Source organism: Pyxicephalus adspersus, chromosome 6 (genome assembly GCF_032062135.1).
Source record: "Pyxicephalus adspersus chromosome 6, UCB_Pads_2.0, whole genome shotgun sequence".
Classification (NCBI taxonomy): domain Eukaryota; kingdom Metazoa; phylum Chordata; class Amphibia; order Anura; family Pyxicephalidae; genus Pyxicephalus; species Pyxicephalus adspersus.
The window spans coordinates 76,876,938-76,891,889 of NC_092863.1; the positions used below are offsets into that span (position 1 = coordinate 76,876,938).

The 14,952-nt window shown below is 37.7% G+C and overlaps 1 protein-coding gene across 2 annotated transcripts; it reads right to left on the minus strand.

Annotated features, from left to right (window-relative positions):
* Positions 1 to 2,952: 2,952 nt before the first annotated feature.
* On the minus strand, positions 2,953 to 14,935 carry ANKRA2 (ankyrin repeat family A member 2). Of its 2 annotated transcripts, none has more exons than XM_072416258.1 (9): positions 14,803 to 14,935; positions 12,752 to 13,100; positions 11,664 to 11,822; positions 10,613 to 10,678; positions 9,867 to 9,964; positions 8,508 to 8,633; positions 8,014 to 8,080; positions 7,090 to 7,170; positions 2,953 to 5,839 (listed from the first exon to the last, which is right to left on the minus strand). In XM_072416258.1, the coding sequence occupies exons 2-9, from the start codon at positions 13,035 to 13,037 to the stop codon at positions 5,784 to 5,786; spliced, it is 939 nt and encodes a 312-aa protein (XP_072272359.1). In that variant the 5' UTR covers positions 13,038 to 13,100; positions 14,803 to 14,935; the 3' UTR covers positions 2,953 to 5,783. The 2 variants fall into 2 exon arrangements, with proteins under 2 accessions (XP_072272359.1, XP_072272358.1); XM_072416257.1 differs by lacking the exon at positions 14,803 to 14,935 and adding an exon at positions 13,782 to 14,028.
* Between the last annotated feature and the right edge of the window lie 17 nt (positions 14,936 to 14,952).

Here is a 14,952-nt window from a genome sequence, read left to right on the forward strand (position 1 = left end):
GTAAGGATTGGCCTATATTTTAGCAGGTATAAAAACTACTTTATGGATGGACGACGGATCAGCAAAATGATCTTGCTGTCAGTACTAGCTGAGCTGTCTTACACACACAAATTCTGCTTCATCCCTCATCTCCTGGATTTCCTCTGCAGATTTTTTATATAAATCTGCAACTGTTTAACAAACAAGGCTGCTCTAGGATTTGATACATCAAACATCTCTCATTAAAAATAGGCATTCTAGAGCCTCCCCTCTAAAATCCACTCCTTTTTCTATAAATCCCATCAATCCTCATGATTCCTATCCCTGTGACACTCTGGATTTCCAATCAAGTTCCTTACCCTGGAAAAATAGACAAGCATAATTTCCAAAATTTCTGTGTTTCTTTGGGTATTGATTATTGTTTCATATGGAATCTTGATTTTATACCTCAATATGTTTAATTTTGATTAAGACTAGCTCAGGCGAGCTCTGTTTAGCTTAGGATGTTTCACTGCATACCTTAACTAAAATTACCACAGTTGCCTCAAAAAGCTTTTCTCTCTAAATATTCAAGACTTGTCAAGCAAGAAAACCTAAAAATAAAAGGTCGTAGGGTCCTCATAACCAAATACTAAGCAATTCATTTGTTAAATCTACACCTGTACCTAAAAATAAACCTGTGAAGATAGTAACATGGGAGCCACTATTGCTGACTTGCTTTTGAGTAATGTAGTCACTCCCTCTAAACAAACCAGTTAAATTATTTTTTTCAAGGAGAAACCTTCTCCACTTTTGTGTTGGTGGTGTCTGCCTAACAGAAATTTTAAATCTAGCCCTTTGTATCCAAAACAAAAAATGGTTGCAGCTTGGCATTAGAAGTGTTTGGCCTTTATTCAGCCTGTTAGCATCATCAGTTTTAGGCTCTCCAGTAGCCTTAAGAAATAACACGGGCCAGCTGAACAGCAGGGTTTTAACAATGCTGCTCCCCAAACCTCCATCATTGACCAAGACAGCCTGTTAGTGCTGGAAACTGGAAAACCCAGTTACACTTTAAAAGTTCCATCAAACTGTTTGTCTCCTAAATCCTCACTGATTCATTTCAGCACTGAAGATGAACTGTTCATGATAAATCACAAAGGTATTACAACACTAGTGCTTGGATTATACCTCTTATACGCATGAGTGTAATACTAAAAACTAACAGACACTAACAATCTGTTTAAGTTTATTAGCAACAAAATCATCAGGAAAGGATTATCTCTGATCAGAATAAACAATCCATTATATTTGAGAAATAAAATGGTTTATAAGAGTGTGAATGGGATTTCAGTTAAGGTTTATTGCACCTCCAAAGTAACATCAGCACACCTGTACAGTTCTCTCAGTGTAGGAGTCTGACTTCACTGCGGTTTGCTTTGTGTTTGTTGGGTTGCTTTTGTTGTAAGTACTTATTAATGCTTCACTGACTGACAACAGATATAAGGAATGAAATGTAATAAAGTGTTCTTACACATGGTACTAACATGCCCGATGAGGGTGTATCTGTCCATTGCATCCGTTACCCTTTTGAATTTTCTATGTAAACACTTGCAATTACTTTTTGTCTGCCAGATTATCAAGTGATTGTCTGTCGGAACCTGATGAAACAGATGTAGATTTATTATGAAACCAAACCATAATTGTAAATAAGAAACTTGATCAAAACCTTTTAAAAAGTCTAGAGCAACATGTGGCCAATTTACACATCTTTACCAACTATTCTTACTGTTTGACCTGAAGAAAAAAACTTTTGAGTGTACGGCAACTTTAAAACCAGCAGCAACTGCTGCCCCTCCCTTACGTTATCAAAATGTTCCTTCAAGATTTTTATAAGATGGATGATAAAAGTCACTGTACAGGTGACAATGAGCTAGGTCACATTTAGATTTTCCAAAATGCAGTGACAGGGTCTGTTTAAGCAGAAAAAAATGTATTTTCTGTTGTATCGTTATTGGATGGAGGTTATTGGAGTGAGATCTTCAGAAGCTAATCAAATGGAAAAATATTCACCAACTGAACTTGTAGCTTGATTTCCGCTTATGAGGAAAAAAAATAGAGCAACAGTGCATAACATTAAACATTAACTCGCTGCTTTGGAAAACCCCTTCACTCCCCCCACCCCCAACTTTGCGCCAACATATTATGGAGCTCTTTAAGTCCATAGTCATATCACTAACTATCCCTTAAAAGGAGCTCACAGCCTAATGTCCTTACCTTATATGTTATTTACATACTCCAAGGGCAATGTTTGGTACCACCAATACAGCTCTGACCCCTTGGGTGGGGCTTGGGCTCTACACGATCTCTGTAGGTCTCCTGTGGTGTCTGTCGGCAAGTGGTTAGCAGCAGATCCTTTAGGTCATGCTGCTTTTGCTGGCCTGCTTTCTACCCATGGCACATCCAAATGACATCTCTTCCCCAGGTATACAACACACTCAGCCATCCACATGATCTAAAAGAAAATTTGAAGGGCAGTCCACATATTCATATTGCTCCATGATCCGAATCTGCTCACATGCTCATGCTGTTTTGTAGGCAATGGACAGGGGTCAGAATAGGAAATCTGGCTGGTCTGTTGCTACTCAGTAAGCTGTGATGCACTTCAATGAGCCTTGGATACCCATGGCGCTCTCATTATTTACCTGTTGTCTTTCTTTGGACCTCTTTTGATAGGTACTTACTAGTTCATACGAGAAACACCCTACAAGTCAAGGTGATGTAATAAAAACTTGTGATGTGGCTTTTTAAAAAAAATATTTTAGTATGAATTGATTCATGTGAATTAAAGTATTTTTTTTAAATCTGTCAAGCACTATGTTGTTATTCTGGTGCCTTACCTTGCATGCTTTTTTCCCACAAACTTTCGCTGTTACTTTATTAGGAACATAATGCCTTGCAGACCATTACATGTCTTTTAAAAAAATCATGAAAAAATACATGGTAATACAAGTGCAGTTTATTCAGGATTGTAAACATACACACAGGGTAGATCATATACATTATTATTTATATATGTACAGACACACACCTAATTATAAAGCAGTCATATATACACACCTAAATCAACAATGAAATGAATAGTTAGGTCTTATTTGCTTGGGCTTTAGCTTGTATCAGGGCAAAGTCTACAGAAATCTTTTACTAAGCATTTACTGAAATTTTATTATTTTAAAATACTATAAAGCTTCAGTTTGGAAATGTTAGGTGCAGATTATAATGGTAGTGCTGACTATAGTTACTAAAAGGCTTCAGTAAGAATTAAGTACGTTAGGCATGTTGAAAGCCTACTAAAGCCTGTTAGCCAGTGATGGACATTGAGTGTGCTACAAAGTACATGCCAAGGGCATCTGTAGTAACTCCAGTCTTCTGTCAGACACTTGCCAGCAATTTGCAGCTTTCACAATGACAACCGGTAGTTGCTGTGTAAATACAGCAACTGGAAAAGCTGAATATCTATAAAATGGACCATCTAAAACAGTATTTAGTAAACACTTGTTAGAGAAGAGATACATTGCTATTTTTGTATCTACTCTATTTAACTCCTCTGCAAAAGGATGAGCTCTGTTCTGCATCTGTCAATTAAAACAACCTGAAAAGTAAAATACAATTTGTTTTCAAAAATCCCTTATTAACACTTTGTTTACCCTCATCAGCCCTACTTATATCACTTTCCCCATAACTGTTAATTTTGTGATATTTTTTTCTATTTTTCTGATACTATTCAGATTAATTGGTTTTCATTCATGTTGTTAAAAAAAAGTGCAAAAAAGCAATGCTTTATACCAGAATCATAATTTTGAATTGGTAAAAATTATAATATATGTTATATTTTTTTAAACCAATATCATTTTACTTGTCGATAGATTGCATAAAAAATTACTTTTACAAAATATCATTGCTAAAACTTAAATTACTTTTGTTGGTTAAAGTGACATTAAGATATTTATTACTCCATCCATACTGGAAAAGTTTTTATACAAAAGCTTCATAACAGCTAGCTGTAGACTTTGTTTTTCTACAAACTGAAACCCATGTGAACAAGGCCTGGGGGTAAAAATATTGGAGATATTACAAAATGATATTCATTGCACAGTAATATTTTCCAGACCTAATGGCTTACTAACCATGTACTATTCACCGACTACAGTAACACATCCAGGCTTCAAAAGTGCATTTCTAGCATTATAACATATTCAAGTAACTCATGTGCAAAATCCAAATAAATATTAAAATAGATGAATTATATACAACAACAAATGACACAAACGAAGAATACGCCAAAGAAAGTTCATCAAAATATATCAAAGCGAGAGAGAGAAAGGTGGGGAAAGGACACGCACTTAACATCCCCGTCGGTATTGCAGAGTGTAATTCGGGGTTAATTTTCAGTACCAAAACTAGTAACCCCAAGCCACACTTAGGGTGACATTGTAAAGGTCTTACCTAGTCCCCACAAGCCCGCAGCATCCTCCGATGATGCTCGCCTGGCATCTGTGTCCCCTGGCCTCGTGTCCCTGGCATGATCATTGGAACGTGTGAGCGTGTGGCAGCATTACACAGGGGGGCGTAACCTGGCGTAAAATTTAAAACAATGTACCGCTTTGACATTCAAAATCACTGACCTAATCAGACCGCCAGGGAGGTTAACAGAAAATCTAACAATAAAAGCATGCCTATCCAAACTGGTTTAAAGACAATCAATGAAGATGATATGGGGGCTCATGAAAGGATATATATGTGTTTATCCATTTGGCTGGAGTCCAGCTGTAACCTTTAAAGAGTACAAAAAAAAAATCCACTACCATTTTTTAGAATATGTCAAAAAATACACACAAAAACTACTACACACTACTCCAGTAACATTTTTGGTAGAAAAACATGTTAAGGATATCAAAGTGGAAAAAAACGGCTCTTAGATGATAGCAGAGACATTTCCTAAGAATTGTTAGTAATTAAAATGCCTGCACTCCTCCTCTACTGCAGACTCTGACTCCCCTTATCTAAGGAATTACAGATGCGAAATGCATGAAAAACTATGCATGTGCAAAGTTTATGTACAACAGATACCACCTGGTGGTCATTGGGATGCAAAATGGATCTGTTCACTTACTGCATATGAAGTGTCAATCCACCCAAAAATAATACATTAGATGTTCATAGCTTTTATCAAAGAGTAATTCTTGGAGACCCCAGGCATAATTTCCTGGCTCTACTCCCTAAAAAAAGGGGTAGCAAGAACAGTCCCAGTTGTCATGTTTAATTTTTTAATAAAAGTGAAAGATCTGGGACAAGAGATCACTACGTAAACATTGTTTTAGAAAGCTATGTGGTGATTAAATCCGGCAATGCCTATTCATAGCAGATGAATTTAAAAACAGAAGTGTATTAAACGCCAGTCCAGGCCTACCATCCCTGCAGATATGGTTGGTACTAGGTTAAGGTTTACAAGATTTTGCTGTATCCTTTCATTGTTTCAGGTCTGCTGTAGGTACAGCAATCAATTAAACCCAATATACACATTAACACATTTGTAGTAACTCAAATACCAATGTGCTGAAGATGTCAGAGTGCAAACATGTGAAACATGAAATGGACATTGTTGGAGATTGTTTCAACCTTGTAAATGACCCCCATTTCCTGTGGATAAGTGAGTAAATATCACAATTGATGTAGACACCACAAACAATACCTCATGAAATGTCACAGTTTAAAATACTGAGGGACACAAACTCTAAAAGTCTTGCTGTGTTAGGTATATTAGTCCATTACTCCTTTATACTTTGGAGAAGCTGCAGAAGGTGATTCTCAATGACCTGCTGAACTGCAAAAATAAAAAGACAGAATGACAAATTATTAGGGAAATATATATGAATATATATTAGAACATTTAAAAAAAAAGTTTTGTTTGTCAACTAATATTTAAAAACTAAACCTGACATGTTTGGTTTTGGCTAGAGGGGTAGAGGTATAACCCCTGTCGGATTTATATCACCATTTATGTCTCCTTTTGGGATATTTCACCACACTACTTATCTCAGTGATATAAAGGTGAGATATCCTCATTGGGGACACAGCAATAAAAACCTGATGTTCTTACCCTCGTTCTGCAATAAAAAGAATAATAAATATTACTGTCTGATCACCTTATGAGGAAGTTTTGCTTACTTCCTGTCCTGCTGACCACACAAAAGAGAGAAAAAACATAAACAGCAACCTGGCAGATGTAATAATCCTTTTCCTGCATAACATAAAAAAATATTTTAGGAATGAACTTTACAGCCAGCTAGTAGAGCACTAGCTTTCACTTTTTACATTAACCTTGTTTGTGAAGTCAGAATAGCGACCCCAGCCTGCTGTGTGCCACATAGTTTTATAAAAAGATGCCAGTGTTGTAATAAACATCATTATTACTTTTGCCAATGATACGGCTGCACAGATGACACCAATGTTACAAAATAATATATTATTACACAGTATTTCTACAACCCCAACATATTACACAGCGCTGTGCAAAGTCACTAGCTGTTCCTCAAAGCGGCTCACAATGTAATGTCCCTACCATAGTCATATGTATTTAATACAGTCTAAGGTCAATTTTCATGGGGAATATTAACTTAACTGCATGTTTTTGGAAAGTTGCAGGAAACTGGAGTACCGGGAGGAAACCCACGCAATCAGGGGGAGAATCTGCAAACTCCATGCAGACAGTGTCCTGACCGAGATTCGAACCTAAGACCTAGTGCTGCAAAGGCCAGAGTGCTAACCTCTGAGCCATCGTGTTAACATAAAGCATGGCCTATTACAAAATGATGTTAAAGTTATAATATTCAGTAAAACTTTTATAGACTTTTTATATATATATATAGTCCTGTAATATTATTAATAGTTTTTTTAATTGACCCTAAGAATTACACCATTATTTTTTCGCAATATTTACATGTTTCAACGTTGTCAACATCATGCCTGATGCCTTGCCGCATGTGGTAGGAAATAATGATTGTATTAAGTTCATATTTTGAATAGAGTTGGGCATGGACCTAGGGTGTTGTTTGCTATAAGTATACAACTTACCACTCCTGTGTCCAAGAGCTACGGACAGATCCATAGAGTTGTATCCAGAGTCTGTCTCGATGGTTGGATCCGCACCATTTTCTGCCAAATACAAGTCATCATCACATTACACCATTACAAAGAACCGCTCTTAGTCAAACATGCTTTCCTAGCATGCTATTCAATTTATTTGTTTGTATAATCTTAGTAATAAATTATTACACAATTGATTCTAGGTGCCAGAATCCAGACATGTATAAGGTCTAATTCACATGTGCTTTACAAAACTGCAGGTAAACACTGACTCACTTCCAGGTCCCCTTTGTATATTTTCTACACTGATCTCTATGGAAAATGGGGCAAAATGAAGTCTGTGTGAGTTTTAACATTGAATGACAGCAAATAAATAAATATATATATATATATGTAAATATATAATAAAATTTAAAAAAGCAAGTACAAACAATACATCAGTGTTTCTTTTTTTGGAACAAATTACACACACTATATATATTGTTTTTTCATTTCCCTAAGCTGGGTTGTGGGGTGGCTCCTCACTGATAGGGCCATCACCTGAACACTTACAGTGGCAGCAATGCTGTAGCAATGTTCTTTTTTGAAGAAGGAAGATGGTCATCACATTAAAAAAATTAGGTGGCTATTCAATGGTTCTACTGGCAGAATCTACTGAGATTTACAAAACAATTCAGGGGTACTAAAAGACAGAAAGCCCAGGCTTTCTGGCATGATATGAGATAAAACTGCGGCATCACCAATCTCACCTGAAAATGCCAGAGGCCAGGACAGAGGCAATTTTTTTCCCTTTATTTGGCAGTGACTATCACCCATAATGACAGGAAGTCAGACGTTAGGTGGAGCAGTGTGCTTAGCAGAAAGTTCTGCTTTAAGAATTCCATAAGTTGTAGCCTTGGATCTTCTACTCACCTAGCAGAATCTTTACACATTTTACATGATTTCCATGTACAGCATATAGCAGTGGGGTTCCTCCATTCTACAGAAAGGAAGGCACAAAAAATCATGTAAAATATGATTACAGTACAACAGCCACTACAACAAACATGGGTATGACCTATAATATAAATACCAAATTTTTTTACAAGGAACTTCTGCATAAATATGTAAACAACATAAGATTCAGCAGGCTACTTTAGCTACAAAACAAGGCTTAAATGACTTTATAATTAAGAGCAGCAAGCCCACAAGAATAACTACAGCTTCTATTTGAAAAGAAAAAAAAACAATTGTGTTGAATACTTAAACCAAAACAATTAACCAACAATTAACTTAATTTCCTGGTCTATAAATGAATACAATGAATTCTGGGAAATGCCATTGAACAACTACATAGAAACACATAGGATACAAAATGTTTCCTTGTGAATGTTCAAATTATACAAACAGTGAGGCAATTATCTTACCCAGTCATATTCATTAACATCTACTCCGCATTCCACCAGCATTTTCACTATATCCGTGTAACCTTTGCTACAGGCTAGTGACAGGGCACTTTCACGTCCTTTTCCAAGGATCTGAGGATCTGCCCCCTAATGTAAAAGATAATTTGTATAAATGTAACTCCATAATGTCACAGTTTTTAAAGTAAGCCAAAACAACAATAGAAATTAAAAAATGCAAAAAAAAAAAAAAAAAACACCAAAATATATTTTTTTTTGAGTAAAGGCAATACACTTAGTGGCCACATCTATCTGGTAAAATATTTGTCAATGCAAACAGATGAACAGTAAATCACGTGGTTGCAACTCAATACAAACATCATAGAGACAGTGAGCCTAATTTTTTAAAGCTCCCCAAGGCTGGAGAGGATACACTTTCATCAGTGAAGCTAGGTGATACAGCAAACCTGGAATAGATTTAGTCAAAGTCATTTGCTAGCAAATATTTTGAATCCTGGACCAGGTCTATTCCACGTTTACTGGCTCACCCAGCTTCACTGATGAACGTGTATGCTCTCCAGCTTGGAGAGCTTTATTAAATGAGGCCTATCGTGAGGAAGTTCAATTTTTTCGGCTGAATATATGCAGCCTAAGTGACTAAGCGGTTAGTGACTGAAGCGGTGGTAGAAAGATCTCAGATGCTGACTGATTGTGATTTCACATGCTACCGTTTGTAAGACTACAAAGAGTGGTGCAAATAGCATGCAATGAGAGGGACATCTGTATAAAAAAGCCCAATATTATTGGCTGAAGTCAGAGGAAAATCGTCAGACTTGATCAGTAAGTTATAGTAAGCTTTCGGAGCAGGGTCCTCTCCTCCTGTGTCACTGTTTGTATCTGTCTGTCATTTGCTACCCCTATTTAATGTAAAGCGCCACATAATTTGTTGGTGCTATATAAATACTGTTTATTATTATTATTATTAATAATAATAATAATAATAATAGTAAATCAATTACTGGTCAACCAGCCACAACAGTACAGTATCTAAAGGGGCGCTGAACATACAAACATTGTGGGCCAAGCCAGGCTTTACCTATCTTAGGCATTTTTTTTTTTTTAGGTAGGTTATATATAGGGCACAGAATAACCAAATCTGGATGAGTGAAGCGTGAAAAAACAAAAAAAAAAGATGAATATTCAGTTTTGATATGAAAGCAGATGGTAAGGTAAAAAAATGTACACATCATAAATCTATACTAGTCCATAATTCTGGCTGTCCATTAGAAAACAGAGACATTAGCTTGTAAACTGTGGAGAGCAGAAATGGTACACTTGTGAACAATAAACACCCATAATAACTACATCTAACTCATTGCTTACATTTTGCAATAGGAATTCCACCACTGCAATTTGACCGTGTGCTGCAGCCCACATCAGAGGAGTAAAACCTTCTTCATCTGTGAGATTAATCACATTTTCTGTGGGAAAAGCAATACTCTTATAATAAATTCTTAGCGAGAACACAAATACATTGTTTTACTCCATTTGCTTAATTATATAAAGATATTTTTTATTAAGATATTAGTTTTAATTCATATCCTTGGCTTTATATATACTTAAATATAAACCCACACAGTTTTTGCCTTCAAAACACCATTGGAAATCTTGTTTTATACTCAGGTGACACCTAGTGACATGCCCTGGAAATACATTTATCTCTGGTGTGACAGATCAGAGAGTTGTCAAAGACAAGCTGTTTGTCTGCTTTACAGCTGCGGTCCCCAATCCCCGGGCCGAGGTCCAAAGGAAAAAAGGGCTAACGATTTTTTACACTTTTAAATATCACACCATGGATATATTTATTCGCTTTCATTTCATTGCCTTTACTGTTGATTACTGATTTAAAGGTTAGCATTAACAGCCACGCTTTGAGCCCTAGATGTAAACGTCAAAGTATTTTTCTGTTTTGTTCTGCTTTATGCTGAATCCTGTCTTTTATATGACCACTAAAAAATTTCTTAAGCGAATAAAACATGATTTTCTAACCGTATGTTGATACAGTGCAGGGAGCCACATTTTTAGAAAGGAAGAGTATGTTTTAAATTCTGTACTAAATCATATATTACCTTGTTCGAGTCGGCTTGCCAAATACACCATCTCCCCTTGGGCAGCCAGCTGATGAACGGACAGAGCTATAGAAGGAAGGTGATCACAAACACTCATTATTATAGAATACTAAAATACAAGGGGTAAAAACACAGATGCATTTGTACATTCAGGTTTGCTGGATGACCCATGATCGTCTATCATGTTCACCCATGATCGTCTATCATGTTCACCCATGATCGTCTATCATGTTCACCCATGATCGTCTATCATGTTCACCCATGATCGTCTATCTTCTCAAGCCGGGGAGAGCTTTGATAAATCAGGCCCAATGTGATCATCTGTGTTAGATGTATGTGAAGCAATTGTTATTGGAGCTTCTGTGCCACTTTCCACTTCCATGTTTTATGTGAATATATACCGTATTTTCCGGTGTATAAGACGACTTTTTAACCCCAAAAAATGTTTGTCAAAGTCGGGGGTCGTCTTATACACCGGGTACTTACCAATCCCCTGAACGGGGAGAAGATCCGAGTTCGGGTCAGCCGGCAGAGCTTCGGGAAACGCTGTGAGCCATGCGGTATACATTTACATGCTTGTTAAAAAATAGTGTGATTTACAAATCAGCCACTAGGTGGCGCTGTGTAACTATTTTTACATAGAATGGTAGACAATTCTATTATTGAAAGTAAAAATTTTCCTTGTTACTGTTTTTTTTTTAAATGGAACAAACTCTATATTTTAACTGAAAAAGCTGGGGGTCGTCTTATACGCCGGAAAATACGGTATATATATATATTTAAAAAACTTCAGGAAGCTACACAGATGATCTGTAAATTCAAGAAGTAAATGTAACACACATGTCCAGGCTTACTCAGTTTCTATGGCAAATAGATGTACATAACCTATAGTGAGATTGTTGTCAGTTCTGAACTTAGAACTGCATGTGAAAGGACAGATATATTCATATTTAGGTGATATTACGAAATTCAGTTAGAAATATTTTCAGTTCAAAGACTTTTTTCTAAATAAAAGGAGCATATAATAAAATGAAAAGAAAAAAAATCTTACAATTCACCAGTAGTGGGGTAGTCGATACCTCATTGCCTCTGTGTTTATTTGTTAGCGTAGTGGACTGCTTGATGGGAGAGAAGTGCTTGGTTGTTGATGGAGTGTATACATGTCTGACTTGTATACCTGGGGACGGCGAGGTGTGTATATTGCATTCAGCTGAAAAGAAAAAAAAGATTGAATAAATTTAATGACATTCTTCGTGCAGAGAGATTTTAAAGACGTGTTCTAGGGCAGTGGTCGCCAACTGGTGGTCTGCAAGAAAATTTTGGTGGTCTGTGGCTCTGGTGGGTGCATCCCCGAGCGGGGTAAGATGAAGGACCCTGCTGGGGAGGCGCACCGGCCAAAGCTGCAGACCACATCCCCCCATACAAATCCCTGGCTCAGGGAAGTGGGCGGGCTGTGTCCCTGGGGTTATGCCATCATAACGTCACTATGGGGGAGGTTTCTCCCCCTTTGCCCTAATCTCAGGGGATTTGCAGAGGGGGGACCTTTCATCAATAGTAAAAAAAATGCTGATTTCACACATGCGCATAGAGTTTGGCATTTTTTCCCCAATCTACGTCACTCGATCCTGCGCCTGTGCAGTGTGAGATCTGGTGACCCAGGAAGAAGAACCCGGAAGAAAGAAGATGATGTCAGCACCCTGCGCTCCTTCAGTGCTATGCTGAAGAAGCATACCAGACGACACAGGACCTGATGCAAGTAACCTTCTGACCGATAGACTGATCTGCAGGATTAAAGGTAAGCGTGATTTTTGTTTTGTGTTTACTTTCGCTTTAAGCTGGGTGAGAAGAAATTGTAGGTGGGTGGCAGCACTGTATTGTGACCCAACTCTTCAGTAACCACCCAAAACAGCCAAGTGGTTAATGAAAAGTGCCCGGTGGTGGACCCAGCTAAAAGGGACTGGGGAGAACACTGTAGTTGAAATATGAAAACTCACTTTGAAGTGGTTTAGATGCTCAGACAGCCTGTGAAATGACTGGTAACATGGTTGAAAGGCTTGTTTACACACAAATAACTCATATATATATATATATATATATATATATATATATATATATATATACATACATACATAGACAAACCTTTAAAAAGGACAGAAGCTACTTCCAAATCTGAATTGACTTGATCCTGAATATTTTTGCTGTCTTCTTCATTTAAAGACTTCACAAAGCGAGAACAGACATTCATGTCAAATCTGTTTGGTAAAATGAACTTCATTCCCATTGCCACATTCTGGGCCTGGCCTTCTTCTGTGTTTGAGTCCATCACATGCTCCACTTTAATGTCAGGCATGCCAGATAGGCAAAAGCTAACACAGTCCTCTCCTGTCAGCTCCGAGGAGCCCTCCAGACTGTTCAGGGTAGACATGGCGTTGGTTCTTGCACAACTACAACTCTTAATAATGCATCATATGACTGTGGGGTTACAATTCTGTAATAGAGTTAAAAAGTTACATCAGAGAGGAGAAATACTGGTGATACTGTAAAACATGTGTCTATATATATATATATATATATATACATATACACTAGTATATGAAAGCTAAACAATGAAAAAAGCAAATATTGTCTAACAACAAGGGATGTGTGTATTGCTTCCTATATCTTGGTAAGCTTTGTTTATTTTCTAGATTTGCAGTAATGGAGTATGACACAACATGCTTGTGTGGGAGCTTCCTCATATACAGACCAGTCACAGCGGCCCTCTACATTTTAGCAGGGTGACTGGTCTTGTTTCTAGCTCTGTCTGTGCTGGAAAGAAGAGAGAAGCTGGGAGGGCATGCGACTTGCTGGGAATGGTTTGTTGAGGACTTTTCACTGGCAAAGGCTTTTTTTGTTTTTTGGCACAAAGTTTTTTTCACTTTAAGTTTAAAATGGACAGCTCTACACATTGTACATTAGCTTCTGAATCAAAAAGTGGACAGAGTATCCAGAGGGAGAAGGGGCAATATTTAATTTTGATATAAAACAATTTTGTATATTTGTTTAAATGTACACAGACCTCAATGAAGTCTTGGCATTAAAGCAGAACTAAACTCATTAGTGGGTGATGAGCTTCTTCCATTATCAGCAGATTTACACACAATAGTAGACAATCATGGCACAGACTTACCCTTTGTATTTGTCCTGCAGAGATGATAGAACCAGGACCAGAGCAGAAGTTACATTGTGCCCGGCGGCTGGCTCTGTGTAGTTTAGAGCATAAAGTGTACCTGGACTCAACATTTTCACTTTACAAAAAATGGTAGACAATCCTTATATGTAAAGCAAAAATGGTAATGATTTTTTTTTAAGTGCAAAACCCTTTTTTAAAAAGGAAAAAAAATAGGTGCGGCACCTCCAATTTCAGTCTTGATCGTCCCAAATCAGAGCCTCCCGGGATCCCTAGGTCACACATCCCGGGAGGCTCTGGGTGCTCTTTCTGCACATGCCGTAACTCAGACATGCGCAGAACAGCCATTATTTCTATTATAGGAAAGAGATGCCGATCTCATTCATGCACAGTAAGACTGGCTCCCTTTTTTTCCCCCTTAACAGCGGCTACGTTACCCAATCTCGCACCTGTGCAGTGTTAGATTGGCTGATGTGCCAAGAAGACGGAAGACAAGACTTGAGATGGCACCCGACGCTTCCTCTGCACTGAAACGCAGGTTTTGCCAAATCATATAGATTTGTATGGGAATGCAGAGGCCAACAAAAGCCAAAGACACAGGTCATTACAATTACCAGCAGCAAAGTACCTCACGGCGGAAATAGGGGGCGCTAACTCCAGGTGTGTATAGGATATATATATATATTTTGGGGTGGGGGCTGGACAATACATACAAAGCTACATTGTTTATAATAAACAGGATTTATATAGCGCCAACATATACTACAGTGCTGTACATTAAATGGGGGATAAATGACAGATACAGGCCGTGACACAGGAGGAGGAGAGGACCCTGTCTGAGGAGCTCCCCTTTACCTCCTATTCAGTATATATAAACCCTGTAACCCAGAAATACAAACTTTATACACATGAGGACCATATTGTAAATATTCCTGTCAGGAAGACAAGCTGCGCTTCTACAAGTCATGCTATATTGCCAAATCCCCATCACTGAATCATTTGCTTTCCTTCTGTCACTCACCTCAGCCGATTGCTTTTGTTATATTATTGTATGACGTCATATCCGGCGCGACGTCACCGGGAGCCAGACAGATTGTATAAAATAGCAGCCTTATGTTATTTCTGTACGGAAACTCCCGGACAAATATATCGTCTACCGGCAGGGCTTGTG

Coding starts and splice junctions, on each gene's coding strand:
- ANKRA2 (XM_072416258.1), bottom strand. CDS start 13,037: ATGTCTACCCTGAACAGTCTGGAGGGCTCCTCGGAGCTGACAGGAGAG. Junction 7,171..8,013: donor ATGTGTAAAGATTCTGCTAG/GTGAGTAGAAGA, acceptor TGTATTTGGCAG/AAAATGGTGCGGATCCAACC. Junction 5,840..7,089: donor AGCTCTTGGACACAGGAGTG/GTAAGTTGTATA, acceptor TTATTTTTGCAG/TTCAGCAGGTCATTGAGAAT.